The following is a 23956-nucleotide window of genomic DNA, read 5'->3' as shown; positions in this document are numbered from 1 at the left end:
GTCTCTACTTAAGTTACTAGATCCAGAAAAAAAATTGAAACGGGTTAAAATTTGCATGGAATTACGTGGCCCGAATGGCGGCTGCAAACTTGCATTCCTTTGTCACTAAGGAATACATTGTTTCATTAAGTCGAGTTAATTAATAATTGTATACCTCCGAACGAGAACATATTGGGTTTTTGTATATATATCTGGGAGACCGAGTTTTGCTCGGAAAACATATAAAAACTCAAAAACGCGCGTTTTCCCAGAGATAAAACCTAGCTAGATCGATTTTTTATCGAAATCGTTAGAGCCGTTCCCGAGATCCCCGAAATATATATACATATAAATTATAAATATATAAATTTCTCGTTTAAAGTTATAAAAATATAAGTAACAATTTTCGTACCAGCCCATTCAAGCTTACCGCTTATATACCGGGTTACTTAGAGCTGTAAATCTGATACGAGTATCTAAAACGGTTAATATTTTGCAATATTTTCACTCATAAATGTAGTTACTTCTAAAATGGCTTCACAACAGCCTACTTATATGAGTTATATGAAAACTGATACACGCTCAGAATTTACCAGAATTGATCCTCTATTACGGAGAAATATCAAATAACCATAGAATCGAGTATACATATATGTTTATGTTACCTATTATGTTTCTTCATTATTTGTTATATTATATACAAATAATATTTCCGTACTTATTAACCCTTATAATAATATGTAGTTTCACCATGTCTGTGTTTCCGTCTGTCCGTCCACGGCTTTACTCCATGATCGGTAGTGCTAGATAACTTCAAGTGTAGTGCAAGAAAATCTTTGCCGGTTTTATGAACGGTCGAGAGGTTTCGTATAAAACCAATAAATGTTCGATCGTGACTGGTTACGTATAAGAAGAAAATAGTTTTTGATCGCAACTAGTTTCGTATAATACCGAAAAAGTCGCAACAGAGCGCCTACCGCGAACCACATTCGACGTGTTGCCTCTCTGTCGCACTTGTAAATTCGTACGTAAGTGTGACAGGGAGGTAACACGTCGAACGTGGTTCGCGGTAGGCCCTCTGGTTACGAAGCTCCGGTTGCGTACGCGGCCGAAGGGATTTTAATTAGCATTCCAACTGTTACCTATATCTGAAGTCATTTGTTGGTTAAAAACTAAGATATCTCATTGTTAATCCTGCGATTTATTTAGTAAAACATTAATCTTTTATGAAGTTAAAAATTATCAAATTAGTTTCTGTAAGACAGGGGGGAGATACGAAGTTTTCCCATTAAGATGTTATCGTCATAAAAAATTTCGTGCAGGGGAATTGGGTTAAAGTTTAAAATATTTCGGAGCTAGGAGAAATTAATGCCAAAGGTGAGTATCACATATGCAAGCGTGCACTTCAATCAAGAGCTCAAAGGTCAAAGTTGTGAATAACCTAAAGGAATAATTACTTTACATGACCTGAATAAAAAATAAATTCACCGCGCACACTGTAATTTTTTTTTTCAATCATGTATTGTGCTATTGTGGCGTGGCAGGTTAGCGCTCTCAAAGTTCGTATTTGCGAACTGCTTTTTACTTTTCTAATTTTAAAAAATCGGATAAAAGAGCTTCATACCTACACCTTCCTGAATTTAGTAACTGATGATTGGAACGCAGCAATACGTTAGTTGTTACTATATAAAATATTATAAATAAAATACAATATATCCCTTAACTAGGCCTTTGCGTCTATTGCAGACGATTTATGGTGCAAATCGGAGAGACAATGACCTCTCCAGACTTAACACCGCCTAGGACGGAATTAAGGAAACGCAGGGATGCCCAGCACCTGCATTACCCTCTCGGTTTCACTGTCTTAACCCACAGGAAAGACGAGCCAATATCCCTAAAAAGTCTAATTATTAATTGGCTATCATTGTCACGTTGGCTGTCGTAAACTGAAAAAGTACCTAGAACCGTGGCCAGCTACTTTATTTTCACTGCAAATTTATTTGTATCAAAAAAAATCTTACTCATTATTATTTATGAAAACGGGATTTAATCGCGTATAATTAAGATATAAAATTACCTCCGCTGTTTCGAAGACGGCGTTGTCCCCGTGGTCTCAGAGAAGACTGGCAAAAGTTGACATCGACATCATTTAACTGCGCGAGTTTTCGAACTACCCGCACTTGATCTTTTGTATCAATTTGAACACACACTAGGGTTGTCTATCGGTCAACACGTGCTTACATTTAGTAACGACTGAATTCCATGTGGTTGAGATCCTAAAACCATCGTGCCGATTGAAATTGTTGTTTATAGATTGAATGGCTTCCCGAATATTTCTACCATAGAACCGATGATCCGTAGAAAGGATATGCAATTTATAGAGCAACAAAATCCCTCTAGTTAGTATGCCATACTATCATTATTAATTAATCCGGGCGCCTGGCAGCTGTCTAGCGGTGGGTGTGGGAGTGGATGGGCAACAAAGTGGTTGTAAAATCAATTGAAGGTGTGCAATTTATAGAGCTCTGTGTTTGGTGTGATATAATAGCTAATTATGTATTTAATTCAAATATAACAATGCCAGGCGTTTTATTTGGGGGAAAAGTAGTGCCAGGTGATGAAAATACACAATCACTTTGTGCGCCTGCAGGAAGTACTCACAATTGCTTTACGCATAGATTGTGAGTCAGGTGCAATTTGCTCGTGATCTTCCTACAGGCGCACAAGTAATTGTGTATTTTTATCGATTTTTATCACCTGGCACTACTTTTCCCCCAAATAAAACGCCTGGCATTGTTATATTTGAATTAAATACATAATTAGCCATTATATCACACCAAACACAGAGCTCTATAAATTGCACACCTTCAATTGATTTTACAACCACTTTGTTGCCCATCCACTCCCACACCCACCGCTAGACAGCTGCCAGGCGCCCGGATTAATTAATAATGATAGTATGGCATACTAACTAGAGGGATTTTGTTGCTCTATAAATTGCATACCTATTTACGTGGCTAGCTCTTAGACCAATAGGATTATGCAGCTCAATCCTGTAGTTTAGTAGTTACTCTAGTACATGTTGACAATGGCAGCTAGACTCAGAGTGAAACGACAATATAATTTTAGTTCAAAGGACAACTCGTAACTGTATTGTGATGTTTTCGCAAACGCATTAAAACTTAAAACGTCGTTTATTGTAGTATACAGTCGCCGCGGGATTGTGACGCCATTTAGGGTCCTAGCTAAATTGGTTGTTCCATACTTACGCTATGGAATGTCTAATTTAGCTAGAAGCCTAGAACCCTAAATAGCACAACAATCACGGAGCGTGACTGTACGTTGTGCAAGTGTTATTTTATTATGTACTTGTCCCGTGTCTTTAATGGCATCTTGGGACGCGTACATAATGACATGCCTACTTTGCACACTTAGTATAAAATTGACTATTACCATAACAAATTCCTGAAGATGTTTACTTGTAGTGATAAATGTTTGAGCTATCATTTTAGTTCCGTGTGTCATTAGTGTAAGTATCCATTCGTTTGCCGAATAAGAGACTAGTCTTTTGCCTCTTAGCTGCGGTTTGTTAAAGTTGGATACGTCTACAATTTGGTTCCACTACTAAAACAAATTATATATTACAAAAATAAACTAAATTAATAATGTAAACTCGACCGGACTGTGTTGGTAGGTATGAATGTATTTCTGGAATGCGGAGGTGCTATTATGAAATTATATTCTGTATAATTTCGTTTGTGGAATAAATTAATTAAGGGTTAGTGTCATTCATATGTTGGAATTTCGTTCCCGACATTAATAATGTTTTCCAGCGAGTAGTAAGTAGGTAGGTAGGTACATTAAAACACATTGAGTACTTTTGCTTCATATTTATTGAAGACGTACAGTTAACTTATTAACAGAATTTAAAAGATATTTACAAGGAAATGTAATATTTAAGACATGGGTAAAATAGATTTTAGTTGGTATAATATAATATATATAACATTTGGTTTCATTTAACATTTTAACCTAATGATATGTATGGAATTACTTTGCCATAAAATTCATTGCATGTAAAGTACAAGAAAATAAATAAACGCATTTAAGGTATACAGCAGATAATTTAAGTACAATATAAAGTGTAGTATATTATGTTTATTAAATAAACGTTAAAGTGGATTGCACAAAATATATACATGTCCGCAGGTATTATATAAATAATATTATACTTTAATTTTCTAAAAATAAGAATTAACTATATTTAACAGTATTATCCTAATCAAATTTAAACTACACCTCATGAACGTGCACAACATTTAACAGTGATTAAAATTATCTAATAACTAGTCAAATCAGTTTTAACACAACAAAGTAAATTATTACACTCTCAATATTTTTTTAACCCTGGTCAGTTTTATAAATAGTTTTCATTCACTTCTCTTTGAGAATAATTTAAAACTTTTATAAAACCGGCCTTTTATCAAAACAAATATTAAACCTTACATTATTATATTATAATTTATAAATCTAACGATAATTTTGATATGCTTGATATTCTTGATATCACACAAGTAGCTGAAATTACTTCTGTTCTTTTGTTTCTTTCAACCTTTTATTTATCACTGAAAGTTACTTGAGCAACTTGTGGTGAAATATTTGTCAGCAGCAAGTATCTTGTTCGAAAGTTGCCTCCGCTCCTTATATTAGTTGTATCTTCGATACATTACAATACTGGTACATACATCGTATATTCACGTATAATGAGTTATGCCTTCATTATTACGAACGCAAATCCAATTTGTTTATGCAATATGTATAAAAGAAATCTTTGAAGAGAATCGTGGAAAATACCTCAATCGGCCACTGCCTCATTAATTTGAAATTGATACCATTTCCGTGTCCCAGAATTAATGTAGGTCCCTACGACTGTAAACGTCAATAAAATGGTACTCCGTATTTCATACGAGTTTCATATAGACAGGTGCTCATTTGGGCTAAAATGGCAGTAAAACGGCTATAACAAATATTAGAGAAAATTGTACATAGATTTTTCGTTTCTTTGTCCATTTAAATACTTTATTTAATATTATTCTTTTTGGATAAGCATTCGTAGAAGGCTTACATTTTACAAAATATTAATATTCGTTGACTGTCTTGTGATTTGGAAATGTAGTATTAATAATGGCCTTGAGTGCCATTCCGCAGTCGGCCAGGTCGTCTCGGGCGCCGTACTCTGGACACTTTATGCTAAATATTACTTAAACTTACTCAACTAACTCTTCAGTCTTGGACGTTTCGCTTAAATAGAATAACCCCTAAACCCGCGTTGAATGTATGTATATCGATATCACTCCACTTTTACTTTAATTTAAATCGTGTGTATATTCTACAGTGTGACCAACACACTCAACGACTCCATAACAACACTGAGATCAAAGAAATTTATGATATTATTATAGACACACACAGAATGATTCGGATTAAGAGTTTCAAGAGTATCGTTCTAAAGAAGACAATTAGCTACTAACTTTAAACATTGCAATGATGAATTTGGAAAACATGGGAAATATTCTTAAGAATTTTATAAATCACATTCACTAGTAGGTAACATAAAAACATTTACGAGCCACACGACACGATCAAAACTTACGACATCTAAAAAGAGAAAGCGAAAAATGTACACAACACGCATCCTCGTGGAATTACTCTAGTAGAATACATTTAGCTTAGTAGATACTTACGCCTCAACTAGTGAATAAGTACTAAGAACGAACTGATCACAAACAGCTTTAAAATCCATACCTAAATGTATAAAAAACGCTGTGTAAAGGTTTGCACGTAATACTTAATTATTAGCTATTAATATTAAAAATATATTGCTCAGGGTTCCAGTGAGTCGGTCTATCGAATCAGTGCGTGATAATTGTAAAGGATCGTCGCTGATCTAAATAAACATAATAATTGACCGCGTCTTCCATACTTTCAATTTTTGTTCCCGTTTCGTAGACACTGTCAAAATTAATAAATATAATATAATATATCCAGTATAAACGATCACTTCGATTGGTACAATAAACCCAAAATGAAATCGGTATATAACTACATTGTCTAACTAAAGTGCAGCAAAATTTTGTATACAAAACATCCCGTACTAATAAATAAAATTTATGTTTTCCAGGTGTTCTAATTTTTAATTAGTCTAGATGTATACATATATATATTTTAAAAACCTTAAGCACTAATGATATGTTTTATTTTGATATGTAAGAATTACATTCGATCACAACGATATGGTGCGTCCATATGTCTGGTAACGCCATTGGCCAGTTACCTCCTTTGCCTAGTCCTCGGGCCAGCCGAGGTCTTCTCCTACGAGGTCGTAGAACCTCTGGTTGTGCTGTATAAAAAACTTCCTGAGCTTGGTGACGACGGCCGGGTCCACCCGCGGGTGCTTACGACCTTTAGTTTCACGCAGACACTTGTCCGTTGTGTCATTTCGTAAGCAGTAGAAGCCTTTAGTTTCATTGAAGTAGAAGTTTCTTCTTCCTGTATAAAAATAAAATAGAATCGCTTAAGTTGCAACCTACAGCATGTTTAAAAAAATAATAATTTGACGACATATACAATCTACAAAGTAATAGCCAATTTTGGGTCATAAGTTATGAGTGGGCACATAACACAAGTAACACAACACTTAAAAGTTGTAATCGTGATTTTTCTAAACTTAATTACCTGCTGGTAAAAGTATTTGGCTTACTCACCAATTTTGTGCTCTAATCCAAGGAACTTCTCGATGCGCCGCAGCTGAGGCACCGGGTCTTCGATCAGCAGATCTCCGTTGACTACCAGAATCTGCTCCCGGGGAAACACCTCCAGCCAACGATGCAAGTACGCGTGGTACAATGATATGGCGATAGGCCTAGAACAATTTCATTCGTTAACTCCTTTTACGCTTTCATAGTCAACAAGAAAATTTCACTCCGGTGAATGTGTTATCGCAACAAAGAGTTTTAGCATAAATATACTATACACGCTAATAGTCGTTTTGTTAAGGTAGTTTTGCGGCTATATATAAAATAAAATAAAATTGGTGATGTCGGAAACGTAAAGCCTACTTTTTTAACCCTTTACTTAGGCTGAGGAAAATATATTTCCCACATACGGCGCTTAAAACTTATGTTAAGACCGTCATTCGTTTCGATTTTGAACTGTTAGCCTGATAAAACTTTACAAATATCTGAACATATTACTTTAGAAGCCCATCGCACTAATCCAAAGAAAACGTACCTATACGCGACGTTGATGGAGCCATCGGGCGATATGGCGAGATGCTCAAACGGCTTGGCGGCGTCAGGCGCCGGATGGGATGGCGTCATGGCGTGCGCCGGGGCAGAAGGCGTGGCGCGGCTGCGCAGCTGCGTGTAGTCGGAGATGGCGCGAGTCACCGGCTCGCGCACTATGAGGAGTAGCCGCACTGAGGAGTTCATGGCGCGGACGCGTTCTGGCACCTTGAGGGAACACAATATTGATTTATATAGGAAAATGTATAGCACCATCTTCAGACGATATACGCTAACAGTTTGGGCAGTGACCATGTAATTAATAAGAACCCCAATCCCCATGATGTACTTCTTATCTTTATTATTGTTAATAATATTTAACTGTAGCTAAATTTCCTAATGACACCATTGCTCATACAATACAACACACAAATATTATATTTCGAGCCATTTTCTTTTATATGTTCTGACAATCAAGAAATCAATATTAGGTATTATAATAATCTGAGAATCAGAAGCCAGAAGTGTCTCTGGCCTGACCTGTAATTGACCTGTGAGTAATATGTACCTAAATGCTTATTATACCTTTGCAATTAGGCACGATTCTTACCTCAGGAGTAACGAAGTAACTAGGGCTCTTCTCTATCGTTATCTGCCCTTTAAAGGACAGTGGCATTTTACTCCTGTACCACTCCAGGCCCAGAGCGTAGTTCTCATCGCGGTCGAAGAAGTGCACTTCCCCAGACGCCTTCTGTACCATTGGATGGAGGTACAGCATCTCTAGGAGTGCTCGCGTACCGCACTTGCGGACTCCGACTATTAACGCCTGAAGAAAAAAGTTACGTTAAACATGTTTAGCAGATTTAAAAGGGTTAATACACTTAACAATGTTGTTCAAGTTTGCAAAGCGCTGTGGTGTGGCGAGAGCTAATATCTGTAAACCATAAAGTACACGCTGTGTTTGCGATTCCATTAAAGCGGTGTTGATGGTTACAAGTGCAAAAACAACGAACAGCGCTGTGCTATGATAAACACTCACTGTTTAGTATAGGGATGAACCACACATGTTGAATTTTATAACAAAATCTAGTAAAATAGATACGTCATGCTCCCCGGCAGAACCAAAGAGCAAATGAGCAATTTATCACAATAATGTGGATATTAAAATAAAATACGGTAATGTTACAAAAGTAGAGGACCTAAAAGTTTCAAAATTTAAGTTTTTTTTTAACTTCCAAAAATGATAAAAGTAAGGGTACCATTCGATTCCTTACATCTTATCCAAAAAATATTGTATAGCAATTATATACATAAACGAAATATTTCACGGACAAAAACGCAATTTTCTTGTTTTGTCCATCCATACTACAAGATGGGATCTCAGTTACCTTGAAGTCACGTTCATTTATCCTTTTGTGAGGGGCGTTTCGCGAGTGAAGTGCGACTGTCGGACTTTGACTATAATTTCTGACTTTTGTGTTGCTTTAATGCAATGGGTCTCATATAGACATTTGATCCTAAAACAAACCCGATCGCTTGATACCATAAATGAAAATTAGTCATGTAGCCTATTCCATCTTTTTCAGTGGGTCTGAGATTTGATTCGATTCGATTTGAGACTGAGGAAATAACTGACCCTAACACGTGATGGTTTTAAAGCCTAGTCTTTTTTCCTCCGTGTATTCTATGTTTTACCTGTGGAAGCCTCTTCATCGGCCTCGGCGGCCTTGCGGGCCGCGTCCTCTTGCGCAGCGCCATGGGATGGTTGATGCTGCGACCGCCCATTTCTTGGCTGTGCAGGATCTTGCGGCTCTCGCTCGCCGCGGACGCCAGGCTGGCAGCCTGAGGAATTATACGTGTTAGCCAAATAACCCTTAGTTTATTGGATGCGTCCGCATAGTCTGACTATCAGGCGAATTGTATTCCTAGTGTCATATCATAACAATACAATTTTATATATATTAGAAATCGACCTTATCAACAAATTAAAATGGGTACTAGGAAATTCCGTTATTTATTCTGTCGACCCCGATGTATGTTGTAAAAAGTGCCAAAAATATACATGTAAAATTTTAAATTCCGTACACAGATTTCAGAAGTTAACCTGCCTAACCGTTCTACAGTCGTGTTCGTAAAACGAAAACTTGTTTGAAAATCAATCTACACGGCACTGAAAATATTTTGGCTAGCAGGTACAAAAATAGACAGACAGAATTCAATACCGGAAGGGTACTCTTTTCTTTTCGTTGGCTGTGGATGTAAACCTTTGATGTTATTTTTCAATTAGCATTCATTGTAGTTTAAAACACCTTCAGTTTGAGCACGTAATCCTGTAGACGACGAGATTGTATCGGCATAGTCGGATCTCATTTAGATTATCCATACCTATATGTTTGCGATCATCCGATATCGTCTGGGGATTAACAGTCAAACAATTTCCTATATTATGTACGTTCCCTTCAGCGTCTGTTTATGTTGTTTATATCCATTGCTCCTTTGTGGATGCTTGCATGCTTGTATCGATACAATACGTAAAGCAAACACGAGCATATAATTGCCATATGCCTGGTCTCAAGATGTTAGTAATAAAGCAAAGAAGTCTTTGAGAACATTCAGCGCAATTGTTCCGTGATAACTATTACCTACAATAATAATATTACCAGACATTTTGATGTTTTCTGAAGGACTTTGTTTTTAATGTATGTTTACTTTGTATTTTATTTGTAAAAAACTATATTACTCTTATCTCTCTTTACACAAGCAGGCATAAGTAGGGCATATATTGTATGCTGTCGTATAATCAAAAACGTCAAGATTGCAGTTGCACGTCTTATTAGCAATACCTACACATCGCAGGAGAATACCTTTCAATTAACACGAACTAATTGCTAATAACTATAGCGGATTATGCAACACAAACCCACCGGAATTAGAGGGATATGTTCGAATTAATGAACTACTGTATGATTCGGTGATTGGACGTGTTAATGATGTTCCAGTGTTCCACTTATTTGATAATCTATATTATATATACGAACCTAGTACCAATATTGGCTAAATTTGAATTGTGAATGGTAATTGCAGTCATTTTACTGTGATCTGTATTTTGCTGTTGATTGCCAAGCCTCATCGACTGGATTAAACTAAAATTGCTTGTTGGTTAAAGCTCATTTTGATACAAAAGCGGAGTATATGTCATTTTTCACGAGTCCCGGGAGACGAGTAAAAATAAATGTAACGACGTTGTTTAATATGAGTAAACAAAAAGTTATCATCAAAGCACATTAGAACTACGACCATGATCTTCTTCCATATATTTACTTTAGGCAATGATTTAGTCTGCCACGCAGAAATATAACAATGCGTATTAAATACATTTTCAGATAAAGTTAAACATATGATTGTAAAGGAAAAGGTACTTAATGCAAGTGATGAAACCCAACCCCTTTCCCAGTTAAAACATAGGAAGGATGTTTACATAATTAGTGATTCTCAACAAAGTTATAGTAACAGTTAATTTTAACTTCGTCAAGTATCTCTAGCTAGCAGGAACCTATTATGATTACGTCAACAAATATTGTTACTCATTTTATTATGTTTAGAACTTTAATTAAGTCGGGTGTTGCACTTATTTTAGAAAAAAAATAGTTTTTCACACCTCCTATTCAGAAAAGAGCTTTTTCTTCCCTGCTAGGAAGGATCAAAGTGGCACTTTTCCTCCCTGCTAGGAGGGATCAAAGTAACACTTTTCTGTTCTAGCACACTATTTTTATATTTTTTTGCACATAATTTTTTTAGCTTAAATAATCTATTTTTTTTTTACAAACAAAGTTTTTTTATTATTCAACAAACATGAATAATAAAAAAACATAATAATTAAAACTAATAATAAACTAAAAAACGTCTAATATGCGCCTCCACCCTGCATCGTATATCGTATATTTAAGCATCAGATTGTGTCAACACTAAGATTTTTTTATTTTCCTCATAGTTGATGTGAAAAGCAGTATGTCACACGGTATCAAAATTATTTCGTCTTGGGCGTTAACACTTGAATCCCTCATTACGCTCAGCCCGCTCAGGATTCAATGTACGCCCTTGACGGAAATATATCATTTTGATCCGGTATAAACACTCAGATAGAAACAGACCACAGGTCCCAGTCATACTGGTTTGTCTACCGCGGACTTGCGCTCGGTTAATGATGAATACTTGGACTTGTGTACCATAAAAATGTCCTAACGGAAGTATGGCGGCAACCCTTTGGATGGAACAACAGCCGTCATAAAGGAAGGGCGCGGGCGCCGCGACGTTATCAGCGGGAGCAGCGCTTACGAACATTAATTAAGATTAGGACCAGTGCGATAGGCAAAGGCCTATGGTGCTTAGGCGGTGCACAATGCTTTGTACCAACTGAAATTGCTCACATTTTTAGCATGAGTTGCAAATTTTTCGAATTACAAAATAGAAACTTCTTTTATTTCATGTACCTAATTCAAACATTACTAAGTTTTTAGAAACATAGATAGATGTAAGAAGTTTTCAACTGGGTTTTAAAAATGAGTCACGCATGAAAAGTTGCAAGTTTATCGCTTTATTACAAGGCATGCGTGATTGCTATTAACGTAAAACAATTTTGGATATGATATGTAATTAGATATTGCGGGCAATTTCTGGGGCACACCGATATTGTTGTTAGGTTTTGCTGACTGAGATAAAGCTTAACTAACTACATAAGTCAATAAGATATTGTGTCGTTGCCCCAAGATCACGTCGGTACTTAGTTTATGTACTGCTGAATAATTGAGAAAGACGTCAGCAGGAAAATAGTAGTTGAGACCTAATTTAGGTAATGCTCGTTTGCTTCATCGATTGTAAATGTTAATATATTTTCATAACAAAATATTGATGGTTCTAGTTCAACATCTATGTTTTAAACGAGCAATAATACTGACGCTGAGTCTACATTCTTATAAAAGTTGTTACGCATTATCTTTCTATTGTGATAATAGCTGAAAATTGACTATTTTACAACATTTGCTTGTAGTTAAGCGCCTCGTCCTCCAATCGGCCATTACAAGTTAGTGCCATCGGGTGCTTGACTTCAAAAATGGAGTATATTTGAGCAGGAACAAAATGTGTGTTTGCCGCGTGCTTGTAATGGTATCAAGATAGATCCAAACGATAAGTGTATTACAAGCAAACATCACAGAACAGTTGTCAGATTTATGACTCTCGCCAGCTACCTATAAGTATAACAATAAAAATCTCGATTAAATCGGCCGAGATTTGCTCGATAAAGCACTGCAGTGTAACATTTCGAGTCTGCCTGAGGGCTTGGTCGCCACGCCCCGCGGGAGCACGCACCGCCCGAGCCGGAAGCCGAGCAGGCTTGCAAATAATTAGCAACCGATCGCCAACCGGATTAAGCATAAAACTTTAAATGTAGATAACCTTTATGTTATAATACCATTTTCACACCACCTATTCGGAAAAGAGCTTTTTCTTCCCTGCTAGGAGGGATCAAAGTGGCACTTGTCCTCCCTGCTAGGAGGGATCAATCAAAGTAACACTTTTCTGTTCTAGCACACTATTATTACATTTTTTGCACATCCTATTTTTAGCTTAACTCTAATCTGTTTAAGCATCAGATTGTGTCAACACTAAGATTTTTTTATTTTCCTCATAGTTGATGTGAAAAGTCCTTGTAACACAAACTACTATTTTATTTTTTATTTATTTTCTTTATTGGAGAAACAACAGAAGTAAGTACAGTAAAAGTTAATGATAAGATATACAGTTTAGAAGATGTGCACCTACCTCCTAAAACGCTCTCACAAAGAATTATGCATAATATAGGTAAGGTAATGCTACAGTAAACTTAACTAAACTTAACGCGCACTAGCGACTAGATAGCAAGGAACAAAGCTATACAAAGAAATTAAGTTGTCTCAGCTAGACTTTCAAAGATTTGTTTTTGGAAACGTGCTCTGTTTGTGCTGAAAATGTCTACGGCCGTGAATAGTAAGTATTACACAGTCGGCGCAAAGGTGCGCGGACTCCAGCGTTGGTTGAGCAAGTCGGGACGGCGAACAAGGCATTAGAGCGGGCAGTACTTCGCGAGGGGACCCTAAAGCGGATGTTGTCAAGCAGCTCTGAGCAGTCGTACCTGTCATGGCAGATGTTGTGGAGAACCATCATATCTGAACACGTGCGCCTTGAAGCGAGGGAGGGTAGCTTATAATGTTTCAATAAATTACAGTAGGACATACGTTTGCCAGTTAGGCGTCTATGTGTAGCCCGCAAAAACTTTTTTTGGACCATTTCAATTGAATTCGAATATTTGGAATAAAACGGGTTCCACACGATTGATGCATATTCCAAATGCGGTCTAACAAGAGCTTGTTCCGTAAATCAAAAATGTTGTCTGAAATCTTGTTTGTTGTGTTTGGAACTATTGTAAATATACATATAGTGTTAATTTTAATTTTCAGATGGAGGTGTCTGTGGCCAGAGTTAACCAAAGAGAGCATTTGATAAAACCATTTGGCTAAATTACTAATCGTGTTTGTGAACGAAATGACAATATTTAATTACTACGGCTTATAAAATAAACTAACTAACATCTACAAAAATGAATAAAATAAAATGGGCTTGAATAAAATTTATTGTTTAATAGCTAAGTACTTCAGCCGAGTTTTTCCATTAAAAATGCAATTTATGAATCCAAAAGATAACAATGTTTAATAAAAAACCGGCCAAGTGCGAGTCGGCTCGCCCATGAAGGGTTCCGTATTTAGGAGATTTATGACGTATTAAAAAAACTACTTACTAGATCTCGTTCAAAGTTCAAACCAATTTTCGGTGGAAGTTTGCATGGTAATGTACATCATATATTTTTTTAATTTATCATTCTCTTATTTTAGAAGTTACAGGGGGGGGGGGGGGACACAAATTTTACCACTTTGGAAGTGTCTCTCGCGCAAACTATTCAGTTTAGAAAAAAATGATATTAGAAACCTGAATATCATTTTTGAAGACCTATCCAATATCACACGTATGGGTTTGATGAAAAAATAATTTTTGAGTTTCAGTACTAAGTATGGGGAACCCACAAAATTTACTGTTTTTTTTCTATTCTTGTGTGAAAATCTTAATGCGGTTCACAGAATACATCTACTTACCAAGTTTCAACAGTATAGTTCTTATAGTTTCGGAAAAAAGTGGCTGTGACATACGGACGGACAGACAGACAGACATGACGAATCCATAAGGATTCCGTTTTTTGCCATTTGGCTACGGAACCCTAAAAAGCAGTTATTTTTGTAAAACCATAAAGTTGCTCAAAAAAGGCCGAGCACCTACAATTAACTGGGTAATATATTAAGGTCGTTTCATCGTTCAACCCTTGTTTAGTTAATTTAGTCGGTGCCCCTGTCTCGACTGATTTGTTGGATTGCTGTTGGTGTGTTAAGGATAAACAAACAAACAAATAGCACCCGGCTGTTGGTATTAAAACCTATTGCCCAAGGACAACGTTCTGGGAAATAATATAATTTTATACATTTGCGTTTTCCGGGAAATTTGTCCATTTTGGCCGTCCGTCCCTTAGTTATGACTCAGCTAACTTCCCCTATGACATTAACAATGTGTATCGTCACCCTCGGTATAGTTAGGGAGGCGAATAGGGGAATTTTCGGCAATACTCGAGCGTGGCAGTTTAAGATATGAGAGATACCTTAGACCTAATAGAACAACCTTGTAAAGTATTTAGCTCTATATGTAGTGACGCGCGCCTAGGATAGACGATCAGATTAGTAAAAAAAAATGGATAGTCTGAAATACTCGAGCGCGTCAGATTAAGATATTGGGGGTTGATTTTAGTGTTTAAAGACTAAATTTAACTAATCTGACGATAAGTCCTTGACGCCGCCGAGTTATAGGGTCGCGAACTTGTAAAAAAAAAACGTTAATCCGGCATTCTCGAGCGCGATTTTTTATTTTTTTATTTTGAAGAATATAATCTAAAACTTACTAAAAATACAAAATCTGCCGGTTTCCGCATGACCGGAAGTGTGGAGGAGCCATTTCGTCTTCCTAAGAACGCGTTGCGGCATATAAGACGCGAACGATACATTTTACAAAAAAAAGTTTAAATAAACAAAAAAGGTAATTTTATTTTACACAAAAAAGGTCTCTTTACATTTTTGTCCAAAGTTAAAACTTTTTGACTTGAAGCATCATAAAAACTCAAACTCCCGGTCAGATTAAGAGAACCCACCAACATTTTTGTCAGATTAAAAAAATATGCTTTCAGGATACCAAGATAAACCTCCCCTATGAAAATCTGACGCGCTCGAGTATTTCAAAAAACTTTTTTTTTTTGCATTTTCAAAAATTCATCGTAACTTATCGTCACGCCGAAATCGTCAGTTTTTTTAAAGGAAGCTTCCTTGGGGCCTACTTAACACCCCTTCCGAAAATCTGACGCGCTCGAGTAAATTTTTTTTTTTGCATTTTTGACTACTTTATATGCCTACCCCCACCACGCAAACCGGCAGATTAGTATACCGTTGTTATCAGAGGCACTCGGGGCATACGTAGTATGAATATCTGACGCGCTCGAGAATGCCCAAGTAACTGTTTTTTTTAACATTTTTGAAAAACCGTACACGCCAAACCCACCGCTAAAATGGTTTTTGCCATACGGGCTTTTCTTTTCGAAATTATTTTATCTTTCGATTTTGATAGGTCTCGACGGCCCCGTTGAATTACGCCATTTAGCTACCTCGCCTCCCTAACTAGTATGGACGTAACAATAAATAAAACAATATGTTCGTGTGCGGAGGCCGATGGACAGAGGTGCGGGGTTACGGCAGGTTCATGGCCAATTACTTTGAAATAATGGCTCCTCCAGCACATGATTTCCAAAGGAAGGAATATTATCACTCGAATATTTTTTTTAAAGTAGTAGAAATTTAATTATATTCAAGAAATATGAATACATACTTACAGGTAGGAAGACTTATGTCGCACTGATCGTTTACCACCAAAGCACATCTGTCACTGTCCCCCAAATTGTTCTCACCTGTATGCTGTAAAGCGCGCTGTCGTACAGCACGTGGAAGGTGAGGAAGAGAGACAGCAGCGTGACGGAGAGCAGCGCCGCCGCGAGCTTGGGCCGCGACACCCCCACCACGAGCACGCAGTCCGCCAGCTCGCCCTCTGCCGGCCGGAACGACGACCGCGGCAACCATCTACAACATATTTATTATAATCTGGAAGGCCAAGTTTTTCAGTAGAAAAAAGGGTAAATCTTTAAATATGTAGAGAAGGGTCGACATCCCATACGAATTTTCGCTGTCGCGCTTTTTTCTTTTGACAAATTGGTTTGACAGACTATATTGTTAATAGACTCCGCCGCGCGGTATACGTCGCTCGCTACGTGGCTTCTTCGCCTAATATGACGTTTCCGCGCGTGTAGCACTATGGTCGGTATCGCAGGTAGTCACAACACTATGGCTTGGCCCGAAGCCCCGAACTGAGAGATGAGGGATGTCGTTATAGAGTTTACCCACGCTATATCGTAAGTATTATATTGTGTTATTTAATTAAAGATGTTTCACCTTGAACACTATTTTTGTACGTATTTGCGTATTATCGAGCGCCAATATAGCCTAATGACTCCTTCCAAGAATCCTAACTTTCGAGAAACTACCGCCCACTAATGTTTACCCAATTTTTTGTGGTTTATACGTGTAAAGTAAAATTAGTCATTTTTACCCCTGTTTGTGACGAGGATTAGGTAAATCCAATGTTAAAAATATAAATTTACACTTTATCGCGTCACCTGCTACCTACGCTCATTCATTGTTATTTTTTAAAACGACATTAATAACTAAGGGCGGTTTAAAAGCCATTGTTTTATTTGGATAATGTTTGCTTGCTTATCCATAAATGAAAATAAATAAATATTACTAGTAATAAGCGTCGAAAGCTATAGGGACTTGGCAGGGTTGGGCAAAATACTGGCTTCCACGTATTTGAAATACAAATTACAAAATACATTTTTAAAAGTATTTGAAATACAAAATACAAACTACTTTGGTGACGGGTATTTGAAATACAAAATACAAATTACAGTGTTTAAAATAATGTATTTCAATTACAAAATATACCTTTATTTATTTTTTTGTTTAGCATTTAGTTTTAACGTTAACGAATATCCTTTCATACAAACTTATAGGGTCATTGCGCTAGTTTTCGTCCAGCTCTAGTTTACGTCCACTTGACGAAATTTGAATATATACCTACATTCCTGCACAAATTTGGACTGATTTCAATCCTTATGTCTAAGGCGTCTAAGCAATATATCTGTTTACATATAACAATGATATTTCGCAAAAAGGAAGCGCTGGTAGCCTAGCGGTAAGAGCGTGCGACTTGCAATCCGGAGGTCGCGAGTTCGAACCCCGGCTCGAACCAGTGAGTTTTTCGGAACTATGTACGAAATATCATTTGATATTTACCAGTCGCTTTTCGGTGAAGGAAAACATCGTGAGGAAACCGGACTAATTCCAATTACGGCCCTAGTTTACCCTCTGGGTTGGAAGGTCAGATGGCAGTCGCTATCGTAAAAACTAGTGCCAACGCCAATTACTGGGATTAGTTTCCAAGCGGACCCCAGGCTCCCATGAGCCGTGGCAAAATGCCGGGACAACGCGAGGAAGATTAAGATTTCGCAAAAAGTAGTAAATTAAAAATGAAATATATATTTGATAATCCGTCAAGTCGTCGAAAACTAGTGCATGGACGGAAACTACTGCAATGACCCTATCCCCTAGATTTAAACGAAAAGTTCCACGCAGAAGTTGACCTAATATAGATCCGGTATCCAGCCAATGAAAATTGTATCTCGGCTGGATCGGAGGTTCGCGGTCGGCTCACAGCTTGTGCGAGAGATTAGACATTTTAGGATTATAGAATTTAATAAAATGTATTTATAGAAATGTATTTTGAAGCTTGAAGTATTTGAAATACAAAATACTAAATACATGTGAGTGCAGTATTTGAAATACCAAATACAAAATACTTTTGAGGTAGTATTTGAAATACAAATACAAAATACTAATTTGTATTTCAAATACGTATTTCAAATACATGTAATTGAAATACTGCCCAACCCTGGGACTTGGTACGATCACGTACCTTCATTTTTGAGCCTTTTAGGGGTAATTTTTTAAAGTTAATTTGTTAAATACTTAAGTATTAAGTTGTTAGATCCAATGTAAAATGGCTGTTTCGATTTGATATTGTTAGGAGATTATTAGTGCGTTCGAAATGCACTGCGAGTCGTGACATAATCATAAGATATCTTGTTCGCTGTTGCGAATTGCGCTGCGCGAGATGTGGGTACTCCGAGTCATATCTATATCCTATTATAACATTAGCAAATTAAGTTGAGACTTAGAATCGGCCTCAAACACTACAAAACTTACAGAATGTCGAGTGGCAGAGACTGCGAGCAACTCCTATAGGTTGCTTCCGTGCGTTTGGTCGGCAGCGCTTGACTCATCTGCACGTGCGTCTCCATGCGGTCCCATTGGTCTGCTCCTCCTATGTGGACATTGCGTATGACCTACGCCATTACATCTACTTGCATCACAGTTGTACTTCTATCTGTTACACGTCGATATGTGAAAATATGCCGCCATCGTTTTGTTTTTGTGACCAAAATCTGCAATGAAAAATTTTAATTGCCAAACCTAATATTTAATATTTCTTTAAATCAAGGATAGGGAAGGACTGTTACTTTGGCCTAGTAAACTGTACAAACTTGGTATTTTTGTATGACATGTAAATAATGTCAAATCCTCTGTCTGAAATCTTCTAATCGCTAACGATTTATGTATGTTTGTTTTAGCATACCTTACTTAATTAAAGGTTTATGAACGGTCAATTACTCTGTCAAGAAAATTGAAAAATGGGGCACTCTATACTTTAATACCTACGTAGGTCAGTTTAGTGATTACGTAAGTATAGGTGTACATTTAAAGCCTTCTAGAAATTCTCGGAACTTGTTGGTTGATGCATGTCGTTAGGCTTAAGTGTCACGCACTTTCTTCATTAAGGCTACAGCACACCAGGGATGTTGCGGATGCCGATTTTCTGACATCCGCGGATGCGGATATTTAAAGGCTCACATCCACGGATGCGGATGCGGATGTCAAGATTAGGTACTTAGAAAACGTCAAATATTACATTTTTAGTATTTATAAAAAAAACGAAACGTTTAGTATTTGAACAAGAATATAGGTGCGTTATATTTAATAAACAGTAACTTGGCCGACTTTTCTGGATCTAGACGATTTCGTTATAGGTAATGACGGAATTACCTAGCACTTACGCCGCCAAGACATTCCTGTACCGACTTGTTCGACATCCGCATCCGCATAAGCTCCGCATTGATTTTATGCGGATGCGGATGCAGATGCGGATGTTGAAAATAATGCGGAAGTTCCGCGGTTGCGGATGCGGATGCGGATGTTCGCAACATCCCTGCAGCACACTACCTTGACGTTTACCATTTAGCAAAATAGACGGGAGTAGGTTAAGCCGAAATACATTTCTATTACCCATTGTTAACAAGGTTGAGGGCCTGATTCGGATTTTGAAATAGACATCTGTTAGATATCTTTTAGATATCGCCAAGATACGATAACGATATGTTTAAGATCTAACCTGTCAAATTTGACATTTGCGCGATTCTGGAGATACTCTTGAACGATTTCCACAAGATATGGCTTAGAGATCCAATTCACATCTAATAGATATCTAACTCTATCTAACGTAAAAGTGACATTGGTTGCTCGAATTGCGCTGCAAAAGAGAACTAGTTGAAATCTAAACTATAACGTATCTAGAATGGATCTAGTGCGTGTCGTCTCTTGTGAATATCTTGAAGTTCGAATACGGCAGCCAGTCTAGCTTATTAAAAGGAAAACGTTATACGAAAAAAGCTATTAAGTTCATGCTTCGGGCGGGGCTTATAAGTACCCTTGTCTCCATATCATTAAAGTAATGTACCTATCAAGTTAGGAACAGAATACATATGACGATAAAATATGGAACGTATGTATGGTGTAGCTAATTGAAATTATATATTTGGTTCAAAGTTCAAATTGACACAGTTGACACAATTTAATCAAAGCATGTGTACATACATAACCAAATGGACTTGTCGAATATTATATCAACAAAAAAAAAATGCTATAATTTTACTGTTGTAGCGACAACAGGCATATATACATACTCATATGTACATGCCTGTAATACGCGTGTATATCTAAATAACTATACAGTGGGTATTATTACATGTCTAACTTCGAGAAGGAGTTTGATTGTCGTATCAAACTGCTGATTGTCAGCGTTGAGAAGGTTGTTAAAAATAGATCTTCTCGTCCGGTAAACACACTCTGTCCGTAGCAACAGTGTGTGTTTACCGCACGTGTAGATCTATTTTTAACAACCTTCTGAACGCTGACAATCAGCAGCAAAAATCGAGAATAGTCATGCATAACAGGATTTATAGAGATGATTTAAATCAATCAGGATATTTTCAATAATTAGAAAACTATTGTTGGAGAAACGAAAAGGTCACAAATGGATCTGCTAATTAGGGAATTGGCTATTTGAAAATTGTCACAGTAAAATATAAAATGAGCGGGATATGGTAGCTTACATTTAAACGATATCCCACCAAAACACAAATAACTATGAAAGAATGCCAAGTTCGATAGACCTATCGAACTTGGCATTCGGCAACGGTTTCGCTAATAAAAGAAAAATGAGATCTAACTGGAAACCGAGTTCATTCAAAGCCTCTTAGACCACAGCTCCTGTCAATATTATGACTTGACGTAGCACGTGTAGGTATTTCAAATCAATATGTAAGAAAAACGTGTTTTTCTGATAAATAACTTTTTTTTTACGGAAAATCATCGACGCTTACATTTTTCAATATTTTTTTTGAAAATTTACTATTAGCCAAATTTACTGTACTTATGTAAAATTGGAATCAACGTGACTAAATAAGTTATGCGTCATGTTGCAAATGTGTCCGTCCATTTGAAGTTTTGTTTTGATGAAACTGTCTCCTGTGTTATCCTTGTATAAACCTGCACTTGTAATTGAACTCTAAATTCATAATTATTTCATATTACCTTTGATTATGAATGAATACGATTATTTTCATTAATTTCTGAACATACCACAAATATTCCATAATGTCAGCTTTGCCTCTCCCGCACCTGTAAAAAAAATCATTGTTAGTTTGTGTTATTAAAGATTTTCCAAGGTAGCATACCCAAAATAGACTTAAATTTAGATAATTGATACTCCATTTCTCTTTGTAATATTGTAAAAGAGACAATTTTAATGTAGCTATCTGTTATATCTTCGATTCGAGTTCCTTTTTCAAACCTACAACTTAGGTAATGTACCTAATATAAAAACATATTACAATTATTTTCAAATATACGTCCATCCACATAGAGTGCTTGATTATAGATTGCCTGTTATAATCCTTCCTTAAACTTTAAATTATTCCCAACTCATAACTTTATCCAAATAGACACAATTATCTATTTTCCAGCGGGGCATGGGAGTATTGTGCTGGATAAAATTAAAGTTAGGTTGTAAAGTTGAAGAACACGAAGGTAGAAAATCACGGCCGGATTGCGGAGTGCGCGACACGAACGCCTGGTTTACGACCGTGGTGAAATAAGGTCCAGTTCACACGTTTACACCTTTGTTGTACGAATTCTACGTTATGAAGACTCCTAATATTGTACCGCTGAACTTATTTAATGTTGCAGCTGCGTGCTAGCGGTTGATATTGCGGCTGCATAGTTTACTCACGTAATTCCAACATTCTGCATTGTCTCCGCGGAGTCAAAGAATGAGAAACAAAAGTTTGCAATTGCTGGTTGTGCTGGTGGCTCATTCTCGTTTCGTACGTTATCTCTACGAGTGTATGATGCTGATGTTACTTGAAAGATATTTTAAGTTGCGGGTCGAGGAACGCGTTTGAAATTCGTGTTCGACGATTACAAAGAAAACTCTAGTCTGTTGAACATTTTGTAATATAAGTATACTACTTTTTTTTAACAGACGTTTAATTAAACGGAAATACAACAAATGAAAATCCGATGATAAATTCAAACGTTAATTTTGTATAGGTACCTACTAATAATGTATAGGTAATATAATATAATGCACAAATGCCTAAAATTTTCCTGATTCGTTATCACGTTGTACACAATACCTTGTAATAGGTACGACGCAGCATAGTGTTTTAAATATATAGCTACTAACTATACATATATATATATATATATATATATATATATACATATATATATATATATATACCTATATATTCCAGTCAATGAACACCTGCGATTTTATTAAATATATATGTAGAAAAACAGGTCGAAGGATTTCTATAAGTTGCACCAGTTTCTCAAGTCTCACTACTGGCGGGTACCTACTTACTTTTACTGAATCATAAAAACTCTGCTGCGTGGAAAATTGAAGTCCATTACTTTTTACATTGTAAGAAATATACAAGTTTAAACCCTTTTTCAAGCCCTACTAAACCTTTTCCATGAGAATAAGAGCATTTTATAAAGTTTTGATGCTCCTTAGAAATGGGGCACGTTTTGCTTTTCGAAATAAACGTATTCAAGTTATGAATACAATTGTCAGACAGTTGAATATTTCATAAGAATATAGGTCAATCATAAATACATAGACATGATTTCCGCGAGCAAAATGACGTCTTTTGAAGCATTTTGTATACATATGTCCTTCTATTGTAAATAAAACATAATTACGTTACTAATTAGTTACCTATTCGAACATAGCTATACATTTATGGGAAGAATATTTTCTCAGCGATAAACGTTACCACATTTAAGATTATTAGTTTTGTGAAATAATTTTAGCCTATGATTTTATGAAATACAAAAGTATTAACCTTATCCCGGATTTGTCCTTGAAAAATGTCCGCCTCTTTATAATCGCCATAAAATGCAACTGCGTCATAAAAAGGAATCACCTTTTCGTATGTAGTCGGGTAAAAAAGAAGTAGGTACCTATATAGGTTTAAAGAACTTTCTAATTCTTCTGCTTATAGTACCCACGTGACTGCCGTCCATTGACGTTATGACTTTTTGTAACGACTTAACTTTAGAGAAAGAGCAGTAACGATAAAACATAAGAGAAGATATAAAACTACCGATTTTAGATAGGTGCTTGAATTACTTGAGCAGAAAGTTTTATGAGAAAAGGTAAGATCATTTGTCTGCAGGGCATAATAGAAGTCTATAGACATATCTATAGACAAGTCTATAGAGTATATAAAAAATAGACTTTAGGTAAGTACCTAAAGTCTATTTTTTAATTAGGTAGACTAAAATGACATTTCTTAGTATGAAATGACTTAAACCTAACAATTAAATTTTTAATCCGACGACGATGACATCGTAAGTCCTAAGACCATATTGTTATTAGTATTTAAAAAAAAACAAACTACCAGTAGCTGCATCAAAAATGTTATTTTCATTAAAACTCACGGAAAGCTACAGTTAAATTAATGATGTTGCAACCTGGGTGTGCGATGCATTTGTCGA

General features: G+C 36.4%; 1 protein-coding gene across 1 annotated transcript in view; it reads right to left on the bottom strand.

Moving 5' to 3' along the window:
- Positions 1-4575: 4575 nt before the first annotated feature.
- Positions 4576-23956, bottom strand: part of LOC134648763 (heparan sulfate glucosamine 3-O-sulfotransferase 5) — a 43028-nt gene continuing 23647 nt past the window's right edge. The window contains exons 2-9 of the mRNA XM_063503310.1: positions 21533-21571; positions 18761-18999; positions 16351-16519; positions 8958-9104; positions 7873-8088; positions 7270-7490; positions 6744-6901; positions 4576-6528 (exon numbers count right to left, since the gene is read on the bottom strand). Of these exons, the coding sequence (XP_063359380.1) occupies positions 6323-6528; positions 6744-6901; positions 7270-7490; positions 7873-8088; positions 8958-9104; positions 16351-16519; positions 18761-18855 (1212 nt within the window). The 5' untranslated portion in view covers positions 18856-18999; positions 21533-21571 and the 3' untranslated portion in view covers positions 4576-6322. The remainder of the gene's footprint in view (positions 6529-6743; positions 6902-7269; positions 7491-7872; positions 8089-8957; positions 9105-16350; positions 16520-18760; positions 19000-21532; positions 21572-23956) is intronic.

Source organism: Cydia amplana, chromosome 6, assembly GCF_948474715.1.
Source record: "Cydia amplana chromosome 6, ilCydAmpl1.1, whole genome shotgun sequence".
In the NCBI taxonomy this organism is placed as follows: Eukaryota; Metazoa; Arthropoda; class Insecta; order Lepidoptera; family Tortricidae; genus Cydia; species Cydia amplana.
This window is presented reverse-complemented; position numbering and strand designations above follow the sequence as displayed.